Source organism: Sebastes fasciatus, chromosome 4, assembly GCF_043250625.1.
Source record: "Sebastes fasciatus isolate fSebFas1 chromosome 4, fSebFas1.pri, whole genome shotgun sequence".
In the NCBI taxonomy this organism is placed as follows: domain Eukaryota; kingdom Metazoa; phylum Chordata; class Actinopteri; order Perciformes; family Sebastidae; genus Sebastes; species Sebastes fasciatus.
This window is the reverse complement of record NC_133798.1, coordinates 18,827,711-18,851,212: the sequence shown is the minus strand read 5'-3', so window position 1 is coordinate 18,851,212 and position 23,502 is coordinate 18,827,711. Positions and strand designations below refer to the sequence as shown.

Below are 23,502 nucleotides of genomic sequence, written 5' to 3'. Positions count from 1 at the left end.
ATGTATGTGAATTGAAAAATAGAGTGATGAATTGATGGACATTTTATTTGAAACAGTGTTGATCTGATAATCAACTGTCGACCAATCGTCATTCACAACACCCAACTGACATTTATCGTTTACAATTTGTGTTACTTCTGCTCTATCAAACACTCTGTCAATCAAGTTTATCAAATCAATTGACAATTTATCACTCTATTTTTTAATTCACATACATTTTCATCACTCCCATTAATAATTCATACGCTTTTTCATCACATCCCTTTTCTTCAATTCTTTTTTGTTACTTGCACCCTTGAGGCCACTTTCCTTAAATGATAAATGGCAATTTAGTGTTGTGAATGATGCGTGTAGGACGTGGAAAATGGCTGTTTTCACCATATCGCGACTTAAATTTCGCGGTTTAAATTAGTCAAATCGCTTGTTAATTTATCACTCCATTTTTTCCACATGCGTTTTCATCACCTCCATAATTATCAGTGAATTTCTGTTACTTCCACCCCTCATAGTGATCCACTGTGAATTTGGTTTGCACTGATGTCAACAGGTAACCCAGTGCAAAACATTATCTAATTTATTTTTTAAATTATAATAAAAAAAAATTCTGTTACCCACAGCCATGGAAAGACACAACGAACATGTGCTTCAAACTCATCCACACATCATCCAAAAAATACACAAAATAATAGGTTGGTACAAAAAAACAACTAAAATGTAAAACAACAAACAGCCTATTGAATATCACATCACAATCAGACAAGACGACTCACAGGTTTTTTGAAATAACGAGCATTCAGACACGAATCTTCACATCTGTTTCAAGTCTAATACTGTATTACTGTAATAAGAACCATCTACTGAACCTCGAAGACTTGAGTGACACGGAAATCAACATGACACTTTCTCTGACCGAACGGCGACACACACAAATATCCTCTCTTTCAATTTCACCTCATAAAGAAATAATTGGCTTGAATTTTATATTTTCTTTTATATAAATATCATATTACACCTACTCATAGAATAACACCAACAGCCACGAAATGACACACTGAAAGGCCTGAAATCCAAGTAGTCATTGAAGCTTTTACATGTAGGGGGAAGTGGGAGAATTTGGGGTGAAAACATCCATCACTTCATACAATGCTATGACCACCTACAACAATGATTATTAATATTTACTGTATCCAACCTGCGAAGTGTTTTGGCTTTCTTTCACTTTTCACCTGTACAATGTTGATTTGGAATGTTTTATCCAATGAACTTCAATCCTAAATGCTGCATTTGCTTCACTTTAACATGTAATAATAATTCATTTCACTGAAATCAACCCGCTAAACACGTAACCAGAGCCTACTGACGAAACCAAACACCCCGGACGGTTGGATAATGGTGATTAAAAGGAGACAAAAGCCCTACATGTTGACACTGTAAGGGCTTTACAGTCAGAATTTAAAACCAGCTATCACATCTTTCCTGAGAATGTAAAACAAAAGTTGAATTACAGTGAAAAGTTAAAAAAAAAGGAACACTATCAGGTCACCACAACATGAACTTTAAAAGGTTTTTAAAGTTTTTGAGTTGGGAAAATAACTGCTTGATACATTTTGTTCTCGATTAAATTATGTTTGAGACAAATTATTGGATTTTTTTTTTTTTTATTAATCCTGTTCAATTTTATTTTTTTTATATTTTGAAATGCTGCCTCTATTGCTGAAAGTTCAACTTTTCTTTTTCAACAAAAAATTAACAAAGTTTACATACAAAATAATAAAAAAAAGATTAGCCAGTATCAAAAGGAAAATATGCTCATAAATAAATAACTTAACATTTAACTGTACCCTAACCTTAAAAGAATCGTTTGATATATGGTGCCTTCAAATGGGGTGGTGTTTACCGTGTTCACGAGAAGAGTCCATATGAACGCCCCCCTCATGTCGTATTCATGACCTCGTAAGTGGAAAGTTTCTGAAAGCTCAGAGTTCACGAGTTGTGACGTGTTTGTTGACGTTGTCAGAAATGGCGGAGGCCTTGGAAGATAATTTTTCAGTGCATTATAAGTTAATATATGTAATTTTAGTGCATTGTTTTTCTTCGTAATTGTATAATCGGTCTGAGGAAAATGTTGAAATTCCCAACGGCCTCATCTTTTTCCTCTGTCATTATGCCTTTGCATTTACTACATTATGCTACTTGCTTGCTAGCTTGCTAAATTGTTAGCCTCTGTGGCTTCTAGATGCCGACAGTAACGTTAATAATGCCGTTGCTTAGCAGCGGTGTTCTCACGACTTAACCACTTGAACGCCGAGCATATCGTGTACACGACCTTCCATGTTGTAAACACAAGCTCACGAGTTTCACTTGAAGGCACCAATAGAAAGCAAATAAGCGTATTTCCCAATCGCTGAACCATCTCTTTAATGAGACTCGTCAGCTGAGTATGAAGAAGCTACAACTAATGTTCTTTAGTGTTTGGTGACCTTCAAGGCTAATGAAAGTAATCACTTTTAACAATACAGCTACTACAGTACATAAATAAACACATTAAATGTAATGAAAAGATGTTTTAAAAGAGTGACACAGGTAGAGGCAGAGACGTCACTGTGCTGACCACAGATGAACCTACCTGAATAAACTGATGAAGCTCAGGGGATTGTTTGTAGCTATATTATGTGTCTCCGTTGGAAAGCAACATTGACCAGCTAAAATAGAGCAGCATAAGAGATAAAAAAAAACAGCTTTTTAAATAACTGGCTGTTGATTTAAATGTGAACTGACTTAAATTATGAACTCCCACATGTGTCAGAATTCAAACTTCCACCAAAAAAAAACATGACTCTTCTCTACGTTGTTCTGGTTGAATTCAGCTTGTACAGTGTTATAATGAAGGGCACCTAATTCTGAATTGTGTTCTTAATTGATCCCTTTTTATCTCTCACACTCGGCCCCCTCCTCTGCCCTACATCGGGTCGTCGTAGTTGTAGGTGGGAGCTGCTGAGTACTGGTTCTGGTTCTGCTGCTGCTGCTGCTGCTGCTGCTGCTGCTGCATCGCTCCCTGCGCCGCTCCCATGGCCGCCTGCTGAGCCGCCTCCTGGACGTGGGGGTTCTTCCAGGCCCCGGTGGCCCACTCCTCCTGGGCCTTACCCATGCTGCCACCGCTGCCACGGTAGAGGTTATGCACCTGCAAAAGAAGGTGTTAATAGCAGTAGTGTCTTTCAGGGAAAAATGTCCACAGCAGGAAAGTTAAACTGAAATTAAAACACATTTTTGCCAAGAAGTGAAGAAGAAACAAGTTATATTTATTTTTCTGCAGTGATAGCGCCCCCTACATCAGTGTTCTTCGAGTGGCATGAATTTTTCGTACTACTAATGATGTTGGGACTGTAATTAGATTGGTGCAATATCTGTGTGGGCCACCAAGCCCCCAGGAAGTGTGCCAGGCTTTGAAGCAAATTTTCATAGTGGCCAGACAGCGGTACTACAACTTCCACGTCCATTGGGCCCAAAATGACTTTTTCCCATAGACTTACATTGGGAAAGAGACATCTTTAACTCAGCGGATCATTTTTTTTTTTCTAGGTGTATCAACTTCCCAGTATGAACACTGGAATAGCTCTTATTTAAATCATTAGGTCCTAAAAGTTTTAAAATGCACCAATAGCAGAATCCAGATTTATTTTCCTTCCTCCGTTCATATGAATGAGACCAAGACCGAGGCTGGAGCGAGGGCTGGGATACGGAGTTAAAGAAAATGCTACTGCGCCTGCTCTTTGGGCCCAATGACTGCAGAAGATTGCCGGAAGATCCGGGTACTTTATCACGCAACAGTTCATGCGCCACTGAGCTTTCATAGGAATGAACGAGAGCCCGCCTACAAGGCTGTATCCAGTTTTTGTTTTTATATAATAGTATCATATTAGCGGTATCATTTTAGTTTATTTTTATTACACAAAGAGGGAGTAGAACTAAAATTTCAGTTTGACCTTAAAGAGTCCTTTTCTAAAAAGTAGGGTAGAAATGTAACGGTCACCTTTGTGAGGGCAATGAAGGAGAGTACAGCCACCGCAGTAAACATGATGGTGGGAATCAGCATGACCACAGCTGAGCCAACGTTGGTGCTGAAGAAGGTGATGGTAGCCAGCCAGCCACTGATGGGAACAACAACAGAGTTAGTAATATCTCACACCAATGGCACTCATGACCTATGACAATGCAGAATTGTTAAAAATGATATGTAATAATTGGTTTAAGGCAGAGGTTTTCAAATGGGGCAGCGCACCTCCTGCCGCAGGAAGGCGTGGGAGATTTTAGGGGAGGATACGGAGGGATGTGAAAGAGACAGGTGCTTGCCGGTGCAGTTAAGGTACTTTAAAACCCTTAGTGCCAAAACTCACACTCCTCCTCAGAGTCATAACTCTGTGTGTGACTTATACTTCCCGTGGATAGCATTATCTCTCCATCAAAAAATATGCAAACCCAAAAACCTGCTTAGAAATCATAGAAAAAAGACGCTCCTTATAATGTATCAAAGTAATGTGATAGTGGTCTGTACATCCATGAGCACATTGTAAACAGGGACTGCTAATAGATAATTTGGCATATTTTTAATGGTGCCAATTTGCCAAAATGTGAACAAATATAAGGTCTCAATATTGTTTGAGGTGGCCACAGTGTCAGACTTTGAAATCCTCTAGTTTAAGGTAATATGGCACACTATTTGAGGGTTTTTCTAAAGGTAAAAGTCTGATAACTGTCAGGGCTGGATTGAACCCATGGGCCGCCAATTGAATAGGCCTGCTGTACACTAACCTATTCTCACCTTTCAAAGAACTGTGCTGTGTGTAAATAATAAAGGAAACCTTCTGTTCAGTGCTAGGTGTGGTACAGCACACTGAGGTGATGGAACATTATTAGGGCTGTCAAAGTTAACACGATAATAACGCGTAAACGCAAATTTGTTTTAACGCCACTAATTTCTTTAACACATTAACGCAATCTGTAGCAGGCTCAGTTTTAAAGCTAGAGTGAAGATACTGTCATCATATGAAACTAGAAAAAACCTAGAATCCACTTGTACCAACCATGTCGCTAAGGAGGATAAATAACGCTCCAAACTTACGCTAAATTTTGGCGAGGAAAATCTGGCAAGGCCATTTTCAAAGGGGTCCCTTGACCTCTTACCTCAAGATCTGTGAATTAAAATGGGTTCTATGGGTACCCACGAGTCTCCCCTTTACAGACATGCCCACTTTATGCTATTCACATGCAGTTTTGGGGCAAGTCATAGTCAAGTCAGCACACTGACACACTGACAGCTGTTGTTGCCTGTTGGGCTTGAGTTTACCATGTTATGATTTGAGCATATCTTTTATGCTAAATGCAGTACCTGTGAGGGTTTCTGGACAATATTTGTCATTGTTTTGTGTTGTTAATTGATTTCCAATAATAAATATATACATACATTTACATAAAGCAAGCATATTTACCCACTCCCATGTTGATAAGAGTATTAAATACTTGACAAATTTCCCTTATAAGGTACATTTGAACGCATAAAAAATTAATTTGCGATTAATCGCTATGGACAATCATGCAATTAATTGCGATTAAATATTTAAATGTATTAACAGCCCTAAAAATTATTAGTATGAAGTATGAAAATGATGTGAATCATGTGCTCGGGCATATACCGTCACTTCTGGGAGATTTTGGAGTGAGAGTGTTAGACGGTGACTCTCCACCACTATAATCAAAGATCCAAATGGGTGAATATATTTTAGAAGAATGGTGTTTGTTTTCTTTAATTTGTCTCCCATCTGTATTTACACTTCATATCAAACATCTCTGTGTTTGTCAAAGCTCTTACCATACTCCCCAGCCTGGAATGCCAACAGTCTGGATGATACTAATCACCACCTGGGCCATGAAGACGAAGAAGAAAGCCATAAAGTTGAAAGAGCTGTCAGTCCTGCATAGAGAGGATAATAAACGTCAGAAATGATGTGATTCAGCAGAACGACAGGTACAAAGTGTTGAGTAAACTCAGGGTGGGACCAGCTCACTTGAATGCCTTGTAGATGGGCCTGAACCAGCACACATAGGAGCAGGGGGTGAAGAGGATGAGCCACAGGAAGGCCATGCCGAAGTTGGTCGCTCCGCCACCTCCACACATCCACGCCAGGCAGCCAATCAGATTAAAAGCCAGCGTGGCACTATTCACTGTCAACGTCACAGAGAAGGAGCGAGGATGACCAAAACATGACGGACTGAAGACAAAAGCCTCCATGGTGAATATGCCACAGGCTGCATTACTCAGCAGGATTGAATCACTACGAATCTCAGCAGCTACTCAACACCACGTGTTCAGTTCTATATTAAAGCTACAACATTGCACTCACAGCACACAGTTTCTACTCTACAAGTACCAAACAGTTTGTGGAGACTAATCTACTTTTTCACCAGACTTACATTCTTGTTTTCAAATGGCAGAACCTGAATGTGGTAATGGAAAAAGATACCATGATGGTCATGTGAATATTACAATTTGACACATTACTACAACCTACTGTTATCACCAAGAGCTGCAACTAACAGTTGTGTTCTTAAATGATTAATCTGCCATTTATTTTTTCTTGATTAAAGGTACAGTGTGTAGGATTTGGCGGAATCTAGTGGTGTGGTTGCAGATTGCAACCAACTGAGTACCCCTCCGCTCATTCCTCCATTTCCAAGACTGCGGTAACCTGAGCTGCAGAGTGCAAAACCGTGGTAACGCTGTTCGCCTCACTCAGAGGTCATCCTCACCATAATAACACTACTTTAGGAGCAACGGAAGTCAGACGGTGGCTGGTGGTACCACAGTTTTGCACTCTGCAGCTCACGTTACCGCAGCTTCACAAGCGTGTCGTGTCATTCTAAGTTAATGAAAACATAATGATTCTTTGTTTCCGGGGATTAAACACTAATGAAAATATTTCTATGAATATTATATTCCATTTCTGCTTATAAATCCCCCGAAATGTTAAACACTGTTCCTTTAATAGATAAGTCGTTTAGTCCATGTAACGACAAAATTGTGACAAAAAGTTGCCCAGAGCCCAAGATGTCTTCAAATATCTTGTTTGTTTTTGGACCAAGACTCAAAGATATTCATTCTTCAATGATTTACAACAAATAAAAGTAGCAGATTCTCACATTTAAGAAGCTGGAGCCAGAGAGATTTGTCATTTTGCTTGAATAATACCTCAAAATAGTCATTTTCTGCCAATTGACTTGATCAAAACCAACCCGACCTCCTGTTTAAGATTTGTCAAGATTTAGTTTCTCAAAAGTAAAAGCAAAAAGCAAATGTGTCAAACTTAGACACAATGGAGTAGAAGCTGCTGGGTCCTTGTAGTAATCACATACAGTACAGGTACTCAGGTGTACTGTGCTTATTCAATCTTGTGAAGGGCTCATTGCATGGGTGGAATATGAAATTATTTAAAATGACCAACGCATTGGGTCTTCATCAGGGTCTCTGTCAGCAGTCAGCAGTAGCTTGCACTTTGTATTGTGTTACACTTATCAGTCCCTCTACTGATTAGTGTAACACAATACAGGTGGAGGATGGTTCTCCATCAATGTGTAAGCCTATTGGTCCAAAACAAGGAAGTGATACATCATCAATAGACAGGAGAGGAAAGGGACGGGAAGATAGAGGAGATGAGGAGAAAACCTAAATGATTAAAACAGAGATTGATCACGATATGATATAATGGGACTACTAATTCAAGGTGGACCTAATACTTTCTTTATGTAGGTCTACACATGATGAATCCCTAAATCTATAACCTGGTTCACATTGTTCTGTTCATGCCTACAAACATATTGACTACAAAATCACTATACCCTTCAATAGTTCACTATATCAAAACATAATTGTTTTATTGTTCCTGAAGTGATTTTTGAAGGAGACTTGCATATTATATTGGTTTGAGACCATATTCCACCAAGATTGAATCAACTTAAGACACAACATTTCAATTTATGCTTAAAAATGCACAAGAAAACCGAAAATATATTAACCCTCATCCTACCAACTGTTGTCCCCGCAGACCCCAGAGGTATACTTTTGTCATATCTCACAGGAGCTTTATTCTATTATTCCAGTTTTTCATGACTTTGTCAATCAATTTGTTCCTAATGACTTCATGTCATTGTTTACTGTTCCTGTTTTAAAGGTCCAGTGTGTAGGATCTGGCGGTATCTGGCGGTGAGGTTAGGAGATTGCAACCAACTGAAGCCTCTCCCGTGTGCCAAGCTTGTTGGAAAGCTACGGTGGCAGACACGAAAAGTGAATGGCGCTCTCTAGAGCCATTTGAAGCAGAGCCAGTGCGTAGAGTGTGTGTGTACGTGGGAAGTGAGTGGTGAAGCAAGAGAGAGAGAGAGCGGCAGCGACGGGAGCGAGTAACGTTATCGACTCCGAGTTTGGTTTGTCTGTTTTGGGCTATTGTTGAAACACGGCGGACTCCGTGGTGAGGATCCGCTCCCTATGTAGATAGAAACGGCTCATTCTAAGGTAACAAAAACACGATTCTTATTTTCAGGTGATTATACACTAAAGAAAACATCCATCCATCCATTTACAACCGCTTATCCCGTTAGGGGTCGCGGGGGGGCTGGAGCCGATCCCAGCCGACATTGGGCGAAGGCGGGGTACACCCTGGACAGGTCGCCAGTCCATCGCAGGGCTGACACATAGAGACAGACAACCATTCACACTCACATTCACACCTACGGGTAATTTAGAGTCTAAAGAAAACATACTTATTAATATTATATTCCACTTCTGCCAATAGATCCATCTAAATGTTACACACTAGTCCTTTAATTAGAGCTTTTTAAAAAATACCAATATATTGGGGTCCTGGGGAACCCAGTCAAAAGCACCCAATTGCAGCCTATGCAGTTAAAATATTTAAGATAGAATAGATCATATATTTGCCTTTGGTCCTAATTTAAAGTTTGACACACTATCAGGGGGGTTTAGGCACTCTGTCAGTTATTTTGAAGGATCTACTAATAATAATAATCTGTTTGTTTTTTTATTTAGATGACATTAATTACATAACTAATAATGTTTTGAGAAGATAGATGAACGAAATTTGGTAGGCACATGTAGACTTAAAAAAAGTCTCTTAAGGCGGTGCTCTAAACCCAACAGGAAGTCGGCCATTTTGAATTTTGTGTGAATTTTTCATGTATTTTTGGCCATTTCCAGGCTCTGAACTTTAACAAACTCCTCCTAGAGATTTAACCTGATTTACTTCTGCTGTGGTCAGTACAATCTAAAGACCTTTGTGATGAAAAGCTCTTAAAAGTTTGAGCTTTGGCGTGGCAGAGAATTTACATGATTCGCCATTGAACGACGAACTGTTGTAACTCGACGGTATTTGGTCAAATCTGCCCCAAACTTGACCTACTTCATAGCAGTCCAGGCCTGAGGACATCTACATGGCAATATTGACTTATAGTCATAGCGCCACCTACTGGCAACAGAAAGTCTGCATTATATGACAAACATCCGATTTACATGAAATTTACATTGTGTGATCTACACTTGACATAGAGCAACATAATGCATCACAGTAAGTGGTGCAAAATTTGCAATCTGCCATTTCCTGTGCCACTCAACCCACGCAGGAAATAACATCTAACTTGTGCGTGCAGAGTCCAATGGTCACAGAAATGCACATTTGCTTCAACCGGTGTCCCGCCAGTAACCCCAGACGTGTACAGTTTATTCTTGGTCGGTAGTCCTTGTATGTTAAATATGTTGGTAGGATGAGGGGTAAACTGTCTCTGTGACAGTGAGACCGGTCAATCTGGTCTCACAGCTATACTGGAGTGTCTGTGATGCTTGGCTCTCATGCTGTTTTGGGTAAAAACAAAGTGACACAGCATGAAAACACAGAAGCCGTGTACAGGTTAACAGCTTATACCATGATGCAAGCAACATGCATGACACATGAGTTGCAGTAAAAAGATGTTGTAAATGTAATACACCACAAACTTTTACTGCAGGCAAAACTCACAGATCCATAGGTAGTAGAGCCTCTTGCACATGGTGCGACGCTGGTCTGGGATCTCATTGAAGTCTTGGTAAAAACAGGGCTTGAGGGGGATGAATCGAGGCAGGGGAGGGAAGTTGTTTTCTAGGACACACAAAGACACAGTTCAACGCAGCTGCCCAGACACCAAATACATAAAGAATTCAAGCAAACAGCTGCATGAGAGATTACAATTTGATGAATGGGTGGACTGTGTGCATAGACTCACACAACAGATAGCTTACCTGCCATGATGACCGTTCAGTATTTTCCTCCACTTCCAAACACAGACTTCAATCTCAGCTGCCTTGAAAACCAAACTGCAGAGAACAGGATATAGCTGTTTTATTATAAGTGCAACACATTGCTCTTCTTGTAGGGCCACAATCCTCCATATAGGCCTTTCCTGTGGATGCATGCACACACTTCACTGGAATAAAACACTTTAAATCCCTACATGATTGCAGTAGAAGTGGTGCCCAGCCCTTCCAGTGCATCCATTTCAGCATCATTCATTATATCGACAGAGACAAACATGTTTGCACATATTAAAGCTGTGTAATCCTCGCGGGGGGAGAAACACTGTGGCCTTGTCGTGAGTCCTAAAATATATTCACAACCTATATGGGCGCAAAATAGGCGTTTACAGGCCTGCAGAGATAACAGATTGGGCTGTGCATGACAGATATGTTTATTTATCTCTAACAGGCTATAATCAACCAGCGTCCATGTTATTTGACTATGTTTGTAAGCCACATTTCAATGCATATAGGCTATATGATGGTGGATGTGGAGCTTTGAAGGGCATCTTTCTTCAACAAAATATAGCAATTTCTGTAACGAAAAACACTCTGATCCTGGTTGATTTGCATGCATTATGATGCTAAAACTGCCCTCTGTGTGTGTATTTGTTTCAGTGATGCTGCAGTAGGACATCGTGATCACAGGGCGATGGAGAAGAAGCGTCCTTCAGCCTGCAGCCTGTGCGACACGGTGCATCGCTGCATCCGAGCAGGTCAAACTCCTCACAATAAAACACCCAGGATGCAGATTTCGAGGTTTTCTTTACTGAGGCCCCTGAATAAGGTTTATTTAAACACATTAATTATTTCCCTCCTCTTGTAATGAATGGAAATGCATTGAATAAAAAAAAGCCTTACCTCCAGTTTATTCTCGAGAATGCTGCTAGAATCCCTCCTCTCGTTTAAATAGCATCCTCTGAATTATAATCTGTATTAAAACACATTAAAGGAAGAAGCAGACAGATCCTGGCTGGGCTGAAACAAGAAATATGTTACGTTATTCCTCAAATGACGGGTTTGGGAGTAAGAGGCGGTCACGTGACGTCAGGTCTTTTCTTTACGCACATATATACCCCTCCTCCTCCTCCTCATCCGCTGGTTTTACCCGCCCGGGCTGGAGGCCGGAGGAGGCAGGAGGAGGCAGGAGGACCAGGGAGGATGATAACTGACACCTGAACCGACCAATCAGAAAGCAGGAATATTCCAAAAAGCCCCGCTCCCTCTGATGCTGTCCACAGTGCTGAATATCAAGAGGCATTATTACACAACCTGATCTGATTGGCTGCCTGTTATCACTCTATTACATATGCAAATATACAAATATCACAGCAAAACATTAAAAAGATGTATGACAGTCCTACTCTGAAGGAAAATAATATGACAGTGATACAGGGATTAAAAAAAACTTAGTGAACAGGGTGAGAAACATTTACTACTTTTTTTAGATGTTTTATTAAAGCTGCAATGGGTATAATTGGAGCAAATGTGATTTTAAAAAGTGTGCTGTAATACAATATACGTAAACACAACACATACACAAGTGCTTGCCTTTATTTACCTTTAAGGTGTGTGGTGGTGCAGGAGAGTTTTATCACAGACACTCCTCTTTGTTGCCCTGGGTTTGCAGAGAGTGTTTCTGACTCTTAGCATTTATGCAGATTAATGTAGCTGATTAATCTGCATAAATAATGTTAGGAAATGTTTTACTTAAACCTGCAGTGGGTATAATTGGAGCAAATGTGATTTTAAAAAGTTATTTTTATAAAACGGTCACTGTATCCTGACAGTAGTGCATGAGACAGGTAATCTGAAAAAAAAATCATGTGCCTCTGTGTCCTCCGGTGCTCCTAACAGCATCTGCAAGATTTCACAGACCGTAGGAAAACAACCAATCCGAGTCGAGCTGGAGCCTGCTGTCTCTGAGCAGCTGTCAATCACTCGCAAACTCCGATCAAACTGTCAAACTAGAATCAATATTCTGTTACTGTAATGCTTATTCCTCACCTCAAATATTTTCACAAACATCTTGTAGTGTACTGTTTAGCTGTAAAATGAGAAAGTATGTGACCCAGCAGCCACGTTGAGATCAGTTGAGGAAATACCAAGCATCGCCTTCCAGCCAGAGCACAGAGATTGTAGATTTTTTAAAGCCTGAAAACAGAGCCATGAGGAGGTACAGAAGTCTAGTCTTCTCTCAGAACACTTGAATTACAATATGCTGAAAGGTTATTATGGATTTTTTGCCAAATTATGCCAAAAAACTTTCTGCCTTAGTAAATGATTTAGGAACAATTTATAAACCCTTTATAATGGATGCCTCATGAGAAAGTGGAAGCCTACCATGTTTTCTAGCTTTAAGGGTAGTCAAAGTCTTCCATCTTCTGGAGGTTTGTTCCAGCTCTGTGGGTGCACAATGCTTCATTTCCATGTTTAGTTTGGAATCTGTGAATGGTTAGTAGACCGCTACCAGATGATCTGAGAAGCAGAGACGGTTCATATGGACAAGCAGAAGTAGATTTGCAGTGAGAGACTTACATTTTTTTTGGTTGCTATTATCACTTTAACAAAGGAATTCTGAATGAGCTGAAGTTGCCTGAGATTTTTTCGGTGAGATCCATATCTACAGTCTATGTGGCGAGACCTGAGAAAAGACCATAAAAGTAGTTTATCCTGCTGGAAATAAAAACATGGACACGTTTTTCTAACTGAAGCCTGGACATGAATCCTCTAATTCTTTAATTATTTTAATTTAATCTAAGACCAATTTTTGACAAATCATGCTGGGAGTTTATTTGTCTGTGCAGGTTCATGACATGTAAGAATAGGTTTGGTTTATCTAGGCCTTTTACTGACAAAAGTCTTTATGTAGGTTGTTGGATTGTATAGACTGTAAAAGGTCAGATTTTGCTTCTTAAGACACAAAAAGAGTTTTAAAATCAGATCTGATGTCAGCATCAAAATAGTCTTCAGGTAATATGTCGGCTCTGGACTGTAGGAGTAGGACAATATGCATGTCCTGTTTTGTAGTCACAAGTTGAGCAAGCAGAGTGACCTCCCCTGCCCTTTTAGTCTTGCATTACTTGCATTACTCTTGGATGCAAAAAGTTTTATTTTTAAGGGGTGAATAAAAACAACAACACACTGCCTGTATCTACCTCGACATGGCTATAAAAACCTGTATTCTGATGATACATATTTTGCCTCAAAGATATAAGAAAGGTAAGTTTATGCATGTTTGTAGCTTCTTTCACAATCAACCATGCCCTTTTTTTTTAGGGTTTTAGGGTTACTGTAATAGTTTGTTTTTGCTGTGATATTTAAAAGGCTGCTCTGGACTCAGTCCTGTATGTTGAATGCTGCTTTCAAATATCCTCGTAAATTTGAAATTTATTGGCGCTTCTGAAACATAATAGAACGAAGATGAAAAACACACACCAAACATGTATTGACGTTTATACCAAATGAAGTTACGTGCTCTTTTTCATGTATTAATCTACTGACACGCTCATCTCCGCCTTTCTACATCGCTAAATCTGCCACGTTTGTGTTTAACACTTTTCAGCCGTGCAGCGAATAATTCTACCTATTTGTATGGACCATGAACGCAGCAGTACGTAAAGCTAACGTAGCGCTTCCTGTAGTGTGTTATGAGTTGAGCAGGACTGAAGGTAACTAAGGCAACATAATGATATAAACTAGTGTCTGTCGTGTGAAACAGGTCTGTGTGCTACAGGGGTTTATTCCTCATATGTTCAGGATCAAACAGTAGTCCGATAATGGCGTGTTTGTCATCAGTAACTCGTCACTCAGCGACAGATATCTTCACTTGTTGTAGCTCAGCTAACGCTAATGCTAGTGTTAGCTTCCTCTCAGCCTGGTGAAGAGGTAGATAACAACAGGAGGTGTGACGTGTTCAATGGGACAGCACTAGATAACTGAACAGGTGATTCACAGCAAAGGTGTCAGCTCAGGTAAAAAAAACAGCAGCCTTTGTGGGACTTTTGGTGTTGCAGTGTCAGTTTTTGTTTTGATGTTTTGGCCATAAAAGTAACTATTGATGAAAGTAAGCTTAAGTGTTAACTCTTTGCCAAATTAGTAGATGATACATTTCATTACTGTTGACTTTTTGTACAAAAGTCTCATGTTCAACATTTTATTTTGGCCTACGTTTTTGTGTTTTTATTCTGTATTGTTTTTATCTTGATGTTTGCACTATTTTAACTTATGTAAAGCACTTTGTAACTCTGTTGGAAAGGTGCTATACAAGTAAAGTTTATTATGATGAGCCTACCTGAGCCAATTCACTACAGGTGCTAAACGAGCTCAGCTAGGGTAGGTGTAATGACAAGTTAAGTTTCCCTGTCAGAAAATGTCTTCCCTTCAAAGTTAAGAGAAGATGAGGAGGAGAGAAGACTTAATATGCATCGCCTTCTCCTTAACACGTGTTGGACTATGATGATGTTAGAACAGAAACTATTTCACAGAGAATTAATCAGTAGTCATTTTGATATTGATTATTAATTTTTTTTTTTTATCAAAAATGTCAAACATTTCATGGATCCAGCTTCTTAAAGGTCTTATTGATAACATTTGTATGTAGACAAATATATATATATATAGGTGCCAAATAAAAGTATGATTTTTCCTGAAAAAAATATTATGATTGTGAATTAAAGGGACTGTTTGTAAGAATCAGAAATGCTTGTTAACAGCGACACCTGTGGCCGTTAAGTCAACGAAAGTCAGCATCGGGCTCGCGCTTGTGCTCGCTCTAAATAGACATGAACGAGCAACGCTCAAAACAGTGAGGTGACACACGTCAGCTAAAACCACAATATCACTCTATATTTCACCTGCATGACAGTAATGTTAGCTGACCAGACGAAGGTCTCTCCTAGTGTTGGCTTTTCCTGCCTCAGCCTCCCGACCGCGGCCGGAGGGAGACACCGGCACCCGGTCGGAGACGATAACGTTTCTCGCTGCGGAGCCCCGTCACTTCACAAGACATGGGAAACCTCTGTTGGTCTGACCAGACGAAGGTCTCTCCATGAATCGATGCTGATCCTAGTGTTGGCTTTTCCTGCTTCAGCCTCCCGACCGCGGCCGGAGGGAGACACCGGCACCCGGTCGGAGACGATAACGCGCCTCGCTGCGGAGCCCCGTCACTTCTCCCAAGTCTTCTGCAGTGTGTAGTGTGCGCGCATGCACGTGAGGTGGAGCGAGCTGAGTGAAGACAAGCAGGCAGAGGAGCAGAGACTCCGACCCTGGAGACCAAAGCTACGGTCTCCCCCGCGTCCTCCGACCGCGGCCAACACTGTTTAGCAAGACGGGCCTCACTAGATATAACTTACCTCTACCTTTGTTGAGATCTGGTCACCTTAATCTTCAGTGAGTGTGGAAAGACCAGATAAATGGCTATTGGCGTTAAGAGCCTGGCAACGACTTGTTGTGAAGTGAATCCAATGGAACGGGGGATGGAGAATGCGACATCTAGTGGCTAAATGTTATCAATAGCACCTTTTAAATGGGAGGATTTTATGCAATTACTTGTCTAAACAACTGAATATTTTGGGGATTTGGACAGTTGGTTTGACAAAACAAGCAATTTGGTCTCTGGGAAATTGTGATCTCACTATTTTTCAAAGACCAAGTGACTGATTAGTGCATTAAGAAAATGATCACCAGATTAATTAATAATGAAAACAATAACTTGGGGGAAACCGATCTTGATAAGAGTACACAGTTTGTCACAACACACCAGTGTTTAACCAATTTCTTTTAGCCCTCACATATGTTGTCTGTCAAGACGTCTCTGCTGTGCTGTTAACACCTAACTTATTTTTTGGCTGTGCTCACCTGTGTGCCATTATATCTTATCACCTCTGTCTGCAGTGCTGGGAATGCAGCCACCGCTCCCACCTGAGGCGGTCAGAGAGCTGGTGTGCTCCTGTCTGCACAGAGACCCAGTAGCAGCAGACCTCCGCTGCAGCCTGTTTGTTGCTGCTGCACAGAACTACAAGAGGGACTCTTTGCTCCGACCATTCCCCCCGAGATACATAAGTGGTGAAAATAAGGACTTTGAAGAGCTGGTAAGACATATAGTGACAGTCAAAAGCTTTTGAACACACTCTTTTGTAGCATTTATGCTTAATGACATAATTTGTAGTGCTTTCATTTTAGATATTATAAGTAAGCAATAAAGGCAGTAAGTGAATTGAGATAAAAATGTGACTATTGTTTAGAAAGAACGCACATGAACACCATCAGTATGGTGGTGGCATGATACACATACACTTGGTGGCAGTAATGTGCTGTTAGAAGCAGTGTCGTTAAAGAAGGTGAAGAACAAGACCGCATGACGGTGATGCAGATTTAAAACATTAAAATGGCTTTGCAAATTATTTAAGAAGTAAATGTTTCAAAGATATACCAGTAAACAATGCATTTTGGTGAGAAACACTGAAAGTACATTAAATCGCTAAAAAACTCTATAGACAACTTTAAGCACAGTTTAGGAGTCACATAAAGATTTGAGATATTTTCAGTTTAGCAGGTTTATGTCTTTGTTGGGCCACTTTATGTGACTCATTAGTTGGCATGTTGGGATGCAAATGTCAGGCTCAAGTAAGCTGTTATTACTTTGAGTCAGTGTTTTCACGATACTGGAATTCCAACTTTGATACAATACCTTGAAAAATATTGATATTCAATACTATTTTCGATACCACAGGGAAAATTTAAACAACATTGAAGGCATAACATTTTTTGATTTTTATTAAAGAATAAATAATGTGTGTGTGTGTGTCAACTCAAGATTCAAGTAATTTATTGTCATTACGCAAGCACATGAAATTGCCTTTGCTCTCAAATGGCGCATTGTATTAAAAAAAAGACTACACACATATATAAAAGTAATAAATTAAGCACAAACGAGCTAAAAGATTGGTAATAAACAGTCAGCGATAATCTTCTCTCCGACTCGCTGTCAAAGAGATGAGAGAGCAGAAAGCGCAGTAGGTACTCATGTATTGATACTGTGGAAAATGAGTATTGAAACCGTTTCAAATATTCAACATTGATATATATCAATACTTCGATATTTTTGGCAACACAACTCTCAGGAATAAAAGGCTGAAACGTTTTCTGTCTACTTTACAGTAGTTTATAATTTTAGGGTATTTGCATTGCAATAAGCATGTCTCTAACATCTGATCAAAAATGCTAACACTAAAGGTGTGCAGAACATTTTGATTGGCAGTGATCATGTACTGTATATTACAGATGTGTATCTTGGTTTCTGTGGGCATGGTCATGATATAGAATCACTTATATGGCCAAATGCAAAACAGACATTTGTGATGACATTAATGCAGAGATGACAACTCGGTTTCTGAAAGACACATGGTTCAATGAAAGTAAATCTTCACACACAGTGAAAGGGAAGACGAGACCTACCGGTGGACAGGTGGGACTGCTCCTGTTGTGGCAATATGATCAAAAAGTTTTCTTCTCTAGTTGGCAGATGTGCACTCTTTGCCTGGTGTGAGAGAGTTGGTGAGACTCCGACCCAGAGAGGGAGATCATCATCTGGCGCTCACACACTGGATTCTCTCTTCAAAGAGCTTCGCTGTGAAGACGCTACAGAAAGATGAGGTACATCACTGCAAGTATAAACACAGAAATGTTTTTTTACTACTCTCTTTTTTGTTTACAGTGTGTTTCTTCTATCTCTTCCAGTATGCCAAACTTTGTGAGCTGACGGAAAATGAGGGGATCTCTGCGCCTGTGCCCGACTTCCTGTTTGAGCTGGAGTACTGCGATGAGATGAACGCCAGGTTTGAGAAGACGAGGGAAGGCAGAGACGTCTTCTATGCATTCCACGGGAGCCGCCTGGAGAACTTTCACTCTATCATTCACAGCGGGCTGCACTGTCACCTCAACAAGGTTAGTGCAGTCATCACTGCTTCATCTCGCATAGACCTGTATTATTTGATATAATAAAGAAGAGATTACTAAAGGATGAAGTGGAAATGAGAGATCCTCAGTCGATTTGGGTTTTTTTTCTGCATGTTGTGTGCAGAACTCGGTGTTTGGAGAGGGGACCTACCTCACCAGTGACCTCACCATGGCCGTCCTCTACAGTCCCCACAGCAGCGGCTGGCGAGAAAGTCTCCTGGGTCCACAGCTCAGCTGTGTTGCCTTGTGTGAAGTCATTGATCACCCAGATGTGAAGTGCCAGGTGAAGAAAAAAGGTGTGTAAACCGTGTGACTCGCAGAATAAAACACATTTTAAATCCTGCAACACTGATTTTTAAATCGCTTCCTTCCCCTTTCAGATTCTGAGATCATTGACCGCCAGCGCTTGAGAGCAAAGAACAGCGAAGGAGGGGACGTACCGCAGAAGTATTTTGTAGTCACCAACAATCAGCTTTTGCGAGTCAAGTACCTGCTTGTTTACTCTCAGAGGAAGCACATGTCCAGGTAAGAATCACTTATGGGTAAAGGATGTGAATGCTGAAAAAGTATTGATGAGCCAAATTAAATTTTTTTTTTTTTTTTCAAAGGAACAGTGTGTAACATTTGGGGGGATCTATTGGCAGTATGAAGTATGATTTCTTTAGTGTATATCCACCTGAAAATAAGAATCGTTGTTTTTTTCGTTACCTTAGAATGAGCTGTTTATGTGTACATAGGGAGCGAGTCCTCTTCACGGAGCCGGCCGCTATGTTTCTACAATAGCCCAGAACGGACAAACCGAGCACTGGCTGTAGAGAGGGCCATTTGGGTTTTTGCGTCGGCCACCGTAGTTCTCCTACACGCTTGGCACACGGAGAAGTTTCAGCTGGTTATATCTGAAACCTCACTGTTAGATGCCGCCAGATCCTACACACTGCACCTTTTAAAGCTTCAATAGGCAATAATTTTTTGGCATCATCGGGCAAAAATGCCATAATAACCTTACAGCATATTGTAATTCAAGTGTTCTGAGAAAAAAATAGACTTCTCCACCTCCTCATGGCTCTGTTTTCAGGCTTTAGAAAATCTAGCCTGTGACAGAAGACTTTGACCAATCACAGGTCATTTCAGAGAGAGAGCGTTCATATTGGCTCTGCTCCGGCCATGTGAACAGTGCTTGGTATTCCCTCAAGAGATCTCAACATGGCTGCCGGGTCGCAGACTTTCTCATTTTACAGCTAAACAGTACACTACAAGATGATTCTGAAAACATTTGAGGCAAGAAATAGGTATTAACGTAACATAATATTGATTCATATTTGATCTGCGCTGCCTAGTTTGATCGGAGTTCGCAAGTGATTGACAGACGTCCCTCATAGACGGCAGCTGGACGACTGTCTCCAGATCAGCTCTGACTGCTTGTTTTCCTCCGGTCTGTGAAATCTTGCAGATGTCTTTAGGAGCACCGAAGGACACAGAGGCACATGATTCTTTTCGGATTTCCTGTCTCATGCACTAGTGTCAGGATATAGTGACTGTTTTATAAAAATACATTTCTTTAATCATATTTGCTCCAATCTTGCCTACTTCAGCTTTAACTGAAAAGCAAATGTGCAAAATGTGCCCAGTGACACGATGTGGGAAAGCTGAGAAAGGTTCAACTTTATGCAAATGTCCTCTAAGCATACAGGAGCAACAACCACTCTGCTTGTTTTCACTCCCACGTGGAACAGAAACACAATGTTGTATTCTTCTCCACTCAACAATGTAAAAGTAATTCAAGCAAAATGAAGAAAAAGCTTCTTAAACCCCTTTCCCTCTGGACAAAAACCCCAATAACATCTGGCTTTTGTCTTCAGTAGGGAAGGTTACAACTGGCATTCATTCCAGGGACAAATGACTCTGCATGACTCTGCCCTTTTCCGGTGTGATGCTATGTGGCGTGCGTTGAAGTGAATATATAATAAATAAAATCAACAGGGATTTGTGCAATTATTCTAATTTATTAACGTACAAAACATACAATTCATATGCTGTCCTCAAAGCCACCAGACTTCATTGACAGAAACAGTAACTTTACCACACTGATCGTTATAAAACATACTTCATTCAAACTCGACAGAACCAAAATAAAACTCATAGAAACCGTCTTTGTTAGTCTTTCCACTGATCCAACAATCACCATGAGTTTGAAAAAGAGACTGAATAAGTAACAGATATAAAAAAAATAAGTAACCATGTAACATTTTCAATGGTTACTAACCCTGCTGCCGGCGTGTCCGTGACATCAAACGTGACACAGTAGGAAAAAAACAGGAAGGTCAGTGCAACAGAATGGCAGAAGGAAAGGAGACTATTGCCTATTTTTAGCAGGTTTTCTGTGTTTAAAAAAAAACCTAAACATAAACACACTAATTTTGGTGGAAAAAGGCTTCTTATTGTGGTCAGTGGTGACAATGCTAATTACCTTTGATGTAACTTGAGTGAGCTACTGGGACATTAATAAGAAAAAAGATGCATGGAAGCACATCGTTCAGGAATATAAAATACTTTATGTGCCAGTGTAGTGGCAGTGTAGGCAAAAGACTGTCCAATTGCACGTGAATATGTAAATGATGTGCTCAATGCAAACAAGCTTCAGGCTTGTGACAGACGAGAGACTTCGTCCCACTTTGTATCTGTATGTGTGAATTCACTACAACTCCACGCATTAGAACTGTTTTTGTTGATAATACACAACTATACTTTTATAAATACTTGTCCGTAGTTTGGGAATAAAAGAGGGTCACATTAAAGCCATTAACAGTTATTCAAACCTTTGGCAGAAATTAAAATATTTGCAATATTTGCTGCTGCATCTCTACAAGTAAACTAAACTTAAAGAGTCCGTTTTGGTTGGTGCTGGTAAACAAATGGTAATGTTTGTGTTTTTCTTCCTCAGACGTTCCCGCAGACCCTCCTGGCTCCTGAGACACCATTTTGCCATCATGATGAGTCTCTACATTCTGCTGCTCATATTCATCGGTGCCTTTAACTCAACCAACTTCGTATCCTTTTGGAACAGACTGTTCAGGTGACGAAACAACGGGACAGACGGCCTGGATGTTTATTATCCACAGTGCCTTCCTGATCAGAGACTGGCTCGAGGCCTGAGCAAAGATAAAAGTTTTATGCACCTTTTATACTGTTTTCTTGTTTATTAATTTTGTTGAAATGGGTAATTCTGCATTTTGAAAATGTTATGCAATGTTTCAACTGTAAATTGTTTGGTTTAGTAAACATCCTGATTTTAGATAAGATCTGTTGCTGTGTGGTTTTAGTCCAGTGAGAACACAGTCTTACTAACCAAAGAATTAAAAGAAAACAACATCTTCTTGTTTAAATAACTTCACAGCGAAGAGTCGAGCGTTAAATGTCCTTTTTGGTTTGTTAGGTCTTAAGTTAGGTCTTAAGTTAGGTCTTAAGTTCTGAGGATTATTAGCACATTAACTGATTGCATGGACTCATTAGTGCCAGCGATGCCTGAATGGCACTAATGACAATGTCCCAATTTAAATTCTTACTTTTTAATGTTATGATTTTGCATCCCTCAGTTATGGGTAGGAACCTTTTTTTAACTCATGATTTAAGTGTAATTTTAAGGTATTTAATATAACGGTTAGGTTTAATAAAGGTAGAATATATGAGGTGGCCATTTTTTGTTGTGATGATTGCTGACATGCTGTATTCATACAACGTATTCTCATACAACAGTTTGTATGATATCTTACGAGAAAGTTATTCCCCCTTTTTCATCTGTTTTCCTATGAATGTCCAGAAACACGTGTAAATTTCTGCTACTTATATGCATACAGTTCAAAATACACACCCGTCTTCACAGGAAACAACTTGGTTACGTTAAAGCAACAAAACGACTTTTAGGAAAAGATTGTGGTTTGGCTTAAAATAACTCCGGAAGTGTACTGAAGTACGGAAGTTACGTGACAAATCAACGTCTGGTTTCACATGGGACACGAATGGGGTGAAAGTCCGGTATTTTTTGAGCCATCTATCCACCCCGACCTCCTCCCTACACATTATTCGCCCGCTATCTGTATTTCCTGGTTCACGATTACGTTAATTACACACATATTGTGGGATATATATGAATTACAGTACGTTACTTTTCATAAGTGTAGCTACGAACACTGTATGAGATCAGCCTGATTTATAATGATGAAAGGCCACTGATGACCTCATTCATAATAACTTAGGATACGCTTTTATATCCTTATATTGGTAAAGGAAGTAAACTGTTTATCCACTTAAAGCTGCAGTTGGTAACTTTGAGCAAATATGGTAAAAAGTTATTTTATAAAACGGTCACTATATCCTGACAGTAGAGCTTGAAACTGAAAATCTGAAAAAATTAATGTTCCTCTGTGTCCTCCTGTGCTCCTAATGGCATTTGCAAGATTTCACTGCGCCCGAAGGAAAACAACCAATCAGAGCCGAGCTGTCTCTACAGCAGCTGTTAATCACTGATGACAAAACTAGCAAACTCCGATCAAACTGTCAAACTGATCAAATATAAATCAAATTTAGTGAACTGTTTAGCTGTAAAATGAGAAAGTTTGTGACCCAGCCGCCACGTTGAAAACAGTCAAGACAAAACCAAGCCTCATATTCATTTATCATATTTGCTCAAAGGTACCGACTGGTACCGAACAGGTTCTGAAAATTTGTTACATCTTTGGCACTAATAAAATTATACTTTTGATTTAAGTTGTTTCAAGGGTTTGAGTGAGGTTCGTTTGTTCCAAAGTGGTAGTGTCTCGCATTATTCAGACAGGCTGCAGCTGCTCCCCGCACATCAACATCTACCTGCAGGTCACTCCTTCATAATTATCTCTTGTGCTTTTCTATTGTTTTGTGTTGTATTCAAACTTTAACATGGGTTTCCTCTGACAGGGGCACATTTATTGCCGCTGGCACGCAGACGGTCCTTTGTTATGCGTTGTTTTTATCAGTAAAAAAAAAAAGTGAGACGGCTATATGGGATTGATAACAGAGGCGGCCTGCTTTGGCCCTGATAGGCTGATGTGTGTCCACACTTAGACGCACAAGAAATGTACAAAAGGAAGACAATTTTCACAGTTTTTTATGGTTTGCCA

General features: G+C 40.0%; 2 protein-coding genes across 7 annotated transcripts; one reads left to right on the top strand and one right to left on the bottom strand.

Moving 5' to 3' along the window:
* Nucleotides 1-1,249: 1,249 nt before the first annotated feature.
* On the bottom strand, nt 1,250-11,421 carry scamp5a (secretory carrier membrane protein 5a). The gene is made up of 7 exons (XM_074632474.1): nt 11,252-11,421; nt 10,337-10,411; nt 10,077-10,196; nt 6,063-6,219; nt 5,867-5,968; nt 4,031-4,148; nt 1,250-3,181 (listed from the first exon to the last, which is right to left on the bottom strand). The coding sequence occupies exons 2-7, from the start codon at nt 10,341-10,343 to the stop codon at nt 2,960-2,962; spliced, it is 726 nt and encodes a 241-aa protein (XP_074488575.1). The 5' UTR covers nt 10,344-10,411; nt 11,252-11,421; the 3' UTR covers nt 1,250-2,959.
* Nucleotides 11,422-13,539: 2,118 nt separating this feature from the next.
* Nucleotides 13,540-23,110, top strand: parp16 (poly (ADP-ribose) polymerase family, member 16). 6 transcript variants are annotated; one of them, XM_074632465.1, is made up of 7 exons: nt 13,540-13,612; nt 16,286-16,482; nt 17,909-18,046; nt 18,131-18,337; nt 18,474-18,645; nt 18,730-18,874; nt 21,291-23,110. In XM_074632465.1, the coding sequence occupies exons 1-7, from the start codon at nt 13,555-13,557 to the stop codon at nt 21,424-21,426; spliced, it is 1,053 nt and encodes a 350-aa protein (XP_074488566.1). In that variant the 5' UTR covers nt 13,540-13,554; the 3' UTR covers nt 21,427-23,110. The 6 variants fall into 6 exon arrangements, with proteins under 6 accessions (XP_074488566.1, XP_074488571.1, XP_074488565.1 ...); XM_074632470.1 differs by lacking the exons at nt 13,540-13,612; nt 21,291-23,110 and adding exons at nt 13,909-14,061; nt 19,800-19,935; XM_074632464.1 differs by lacking the exon at nt 13,540-13,612 and adding an exon at nt 13,910-14,061.
* The last annotated feature ends 392 nt before the right edge of the window (nt 23,111-23,502 follow it).

Bases quoted from the DNA above. Each gene is read 5' to 3' on its own strand.
- scamp5a (XM_074632474.1), bottom strand. The intron at 4,149-5,866 runs GTAAGAGCTTTG...TGTTCCCATCAG, and splicing joins ATTCCAGGCTGGGGAGTATG to TGGCTGGCTGGCTACCATCA. The intron at 3,182-4,030 runs GTGACCGTTACA...CTTCTTTTGCAG, and splicing joins CCTTCATTGCCCTCACAAAG to GTGCATAACCTCTACCGTGG.
- parp16 (XM_074632464.1), top strand. From the start codon at position 13,992: ATGAACGCAGCAGTACGTAAAGCTAACGTAGCGCTTCCTGTAGTGTGT. The intron at 18,646-18,729 runs GTGTGTAAACCG...TTCCCCTTTCAG, and splicing joins GTGCCAGGTGAAGAAAAAAG to ATTCTGAGATCATTGACCGC. The intron at 18,875-21,290 runs GTAAGAATCACT...TTTCTTCCTCAG, and splicing joins CAGAGGAAGCACATGTCCAG to ACGTTCCCGCAGACCCTCCT.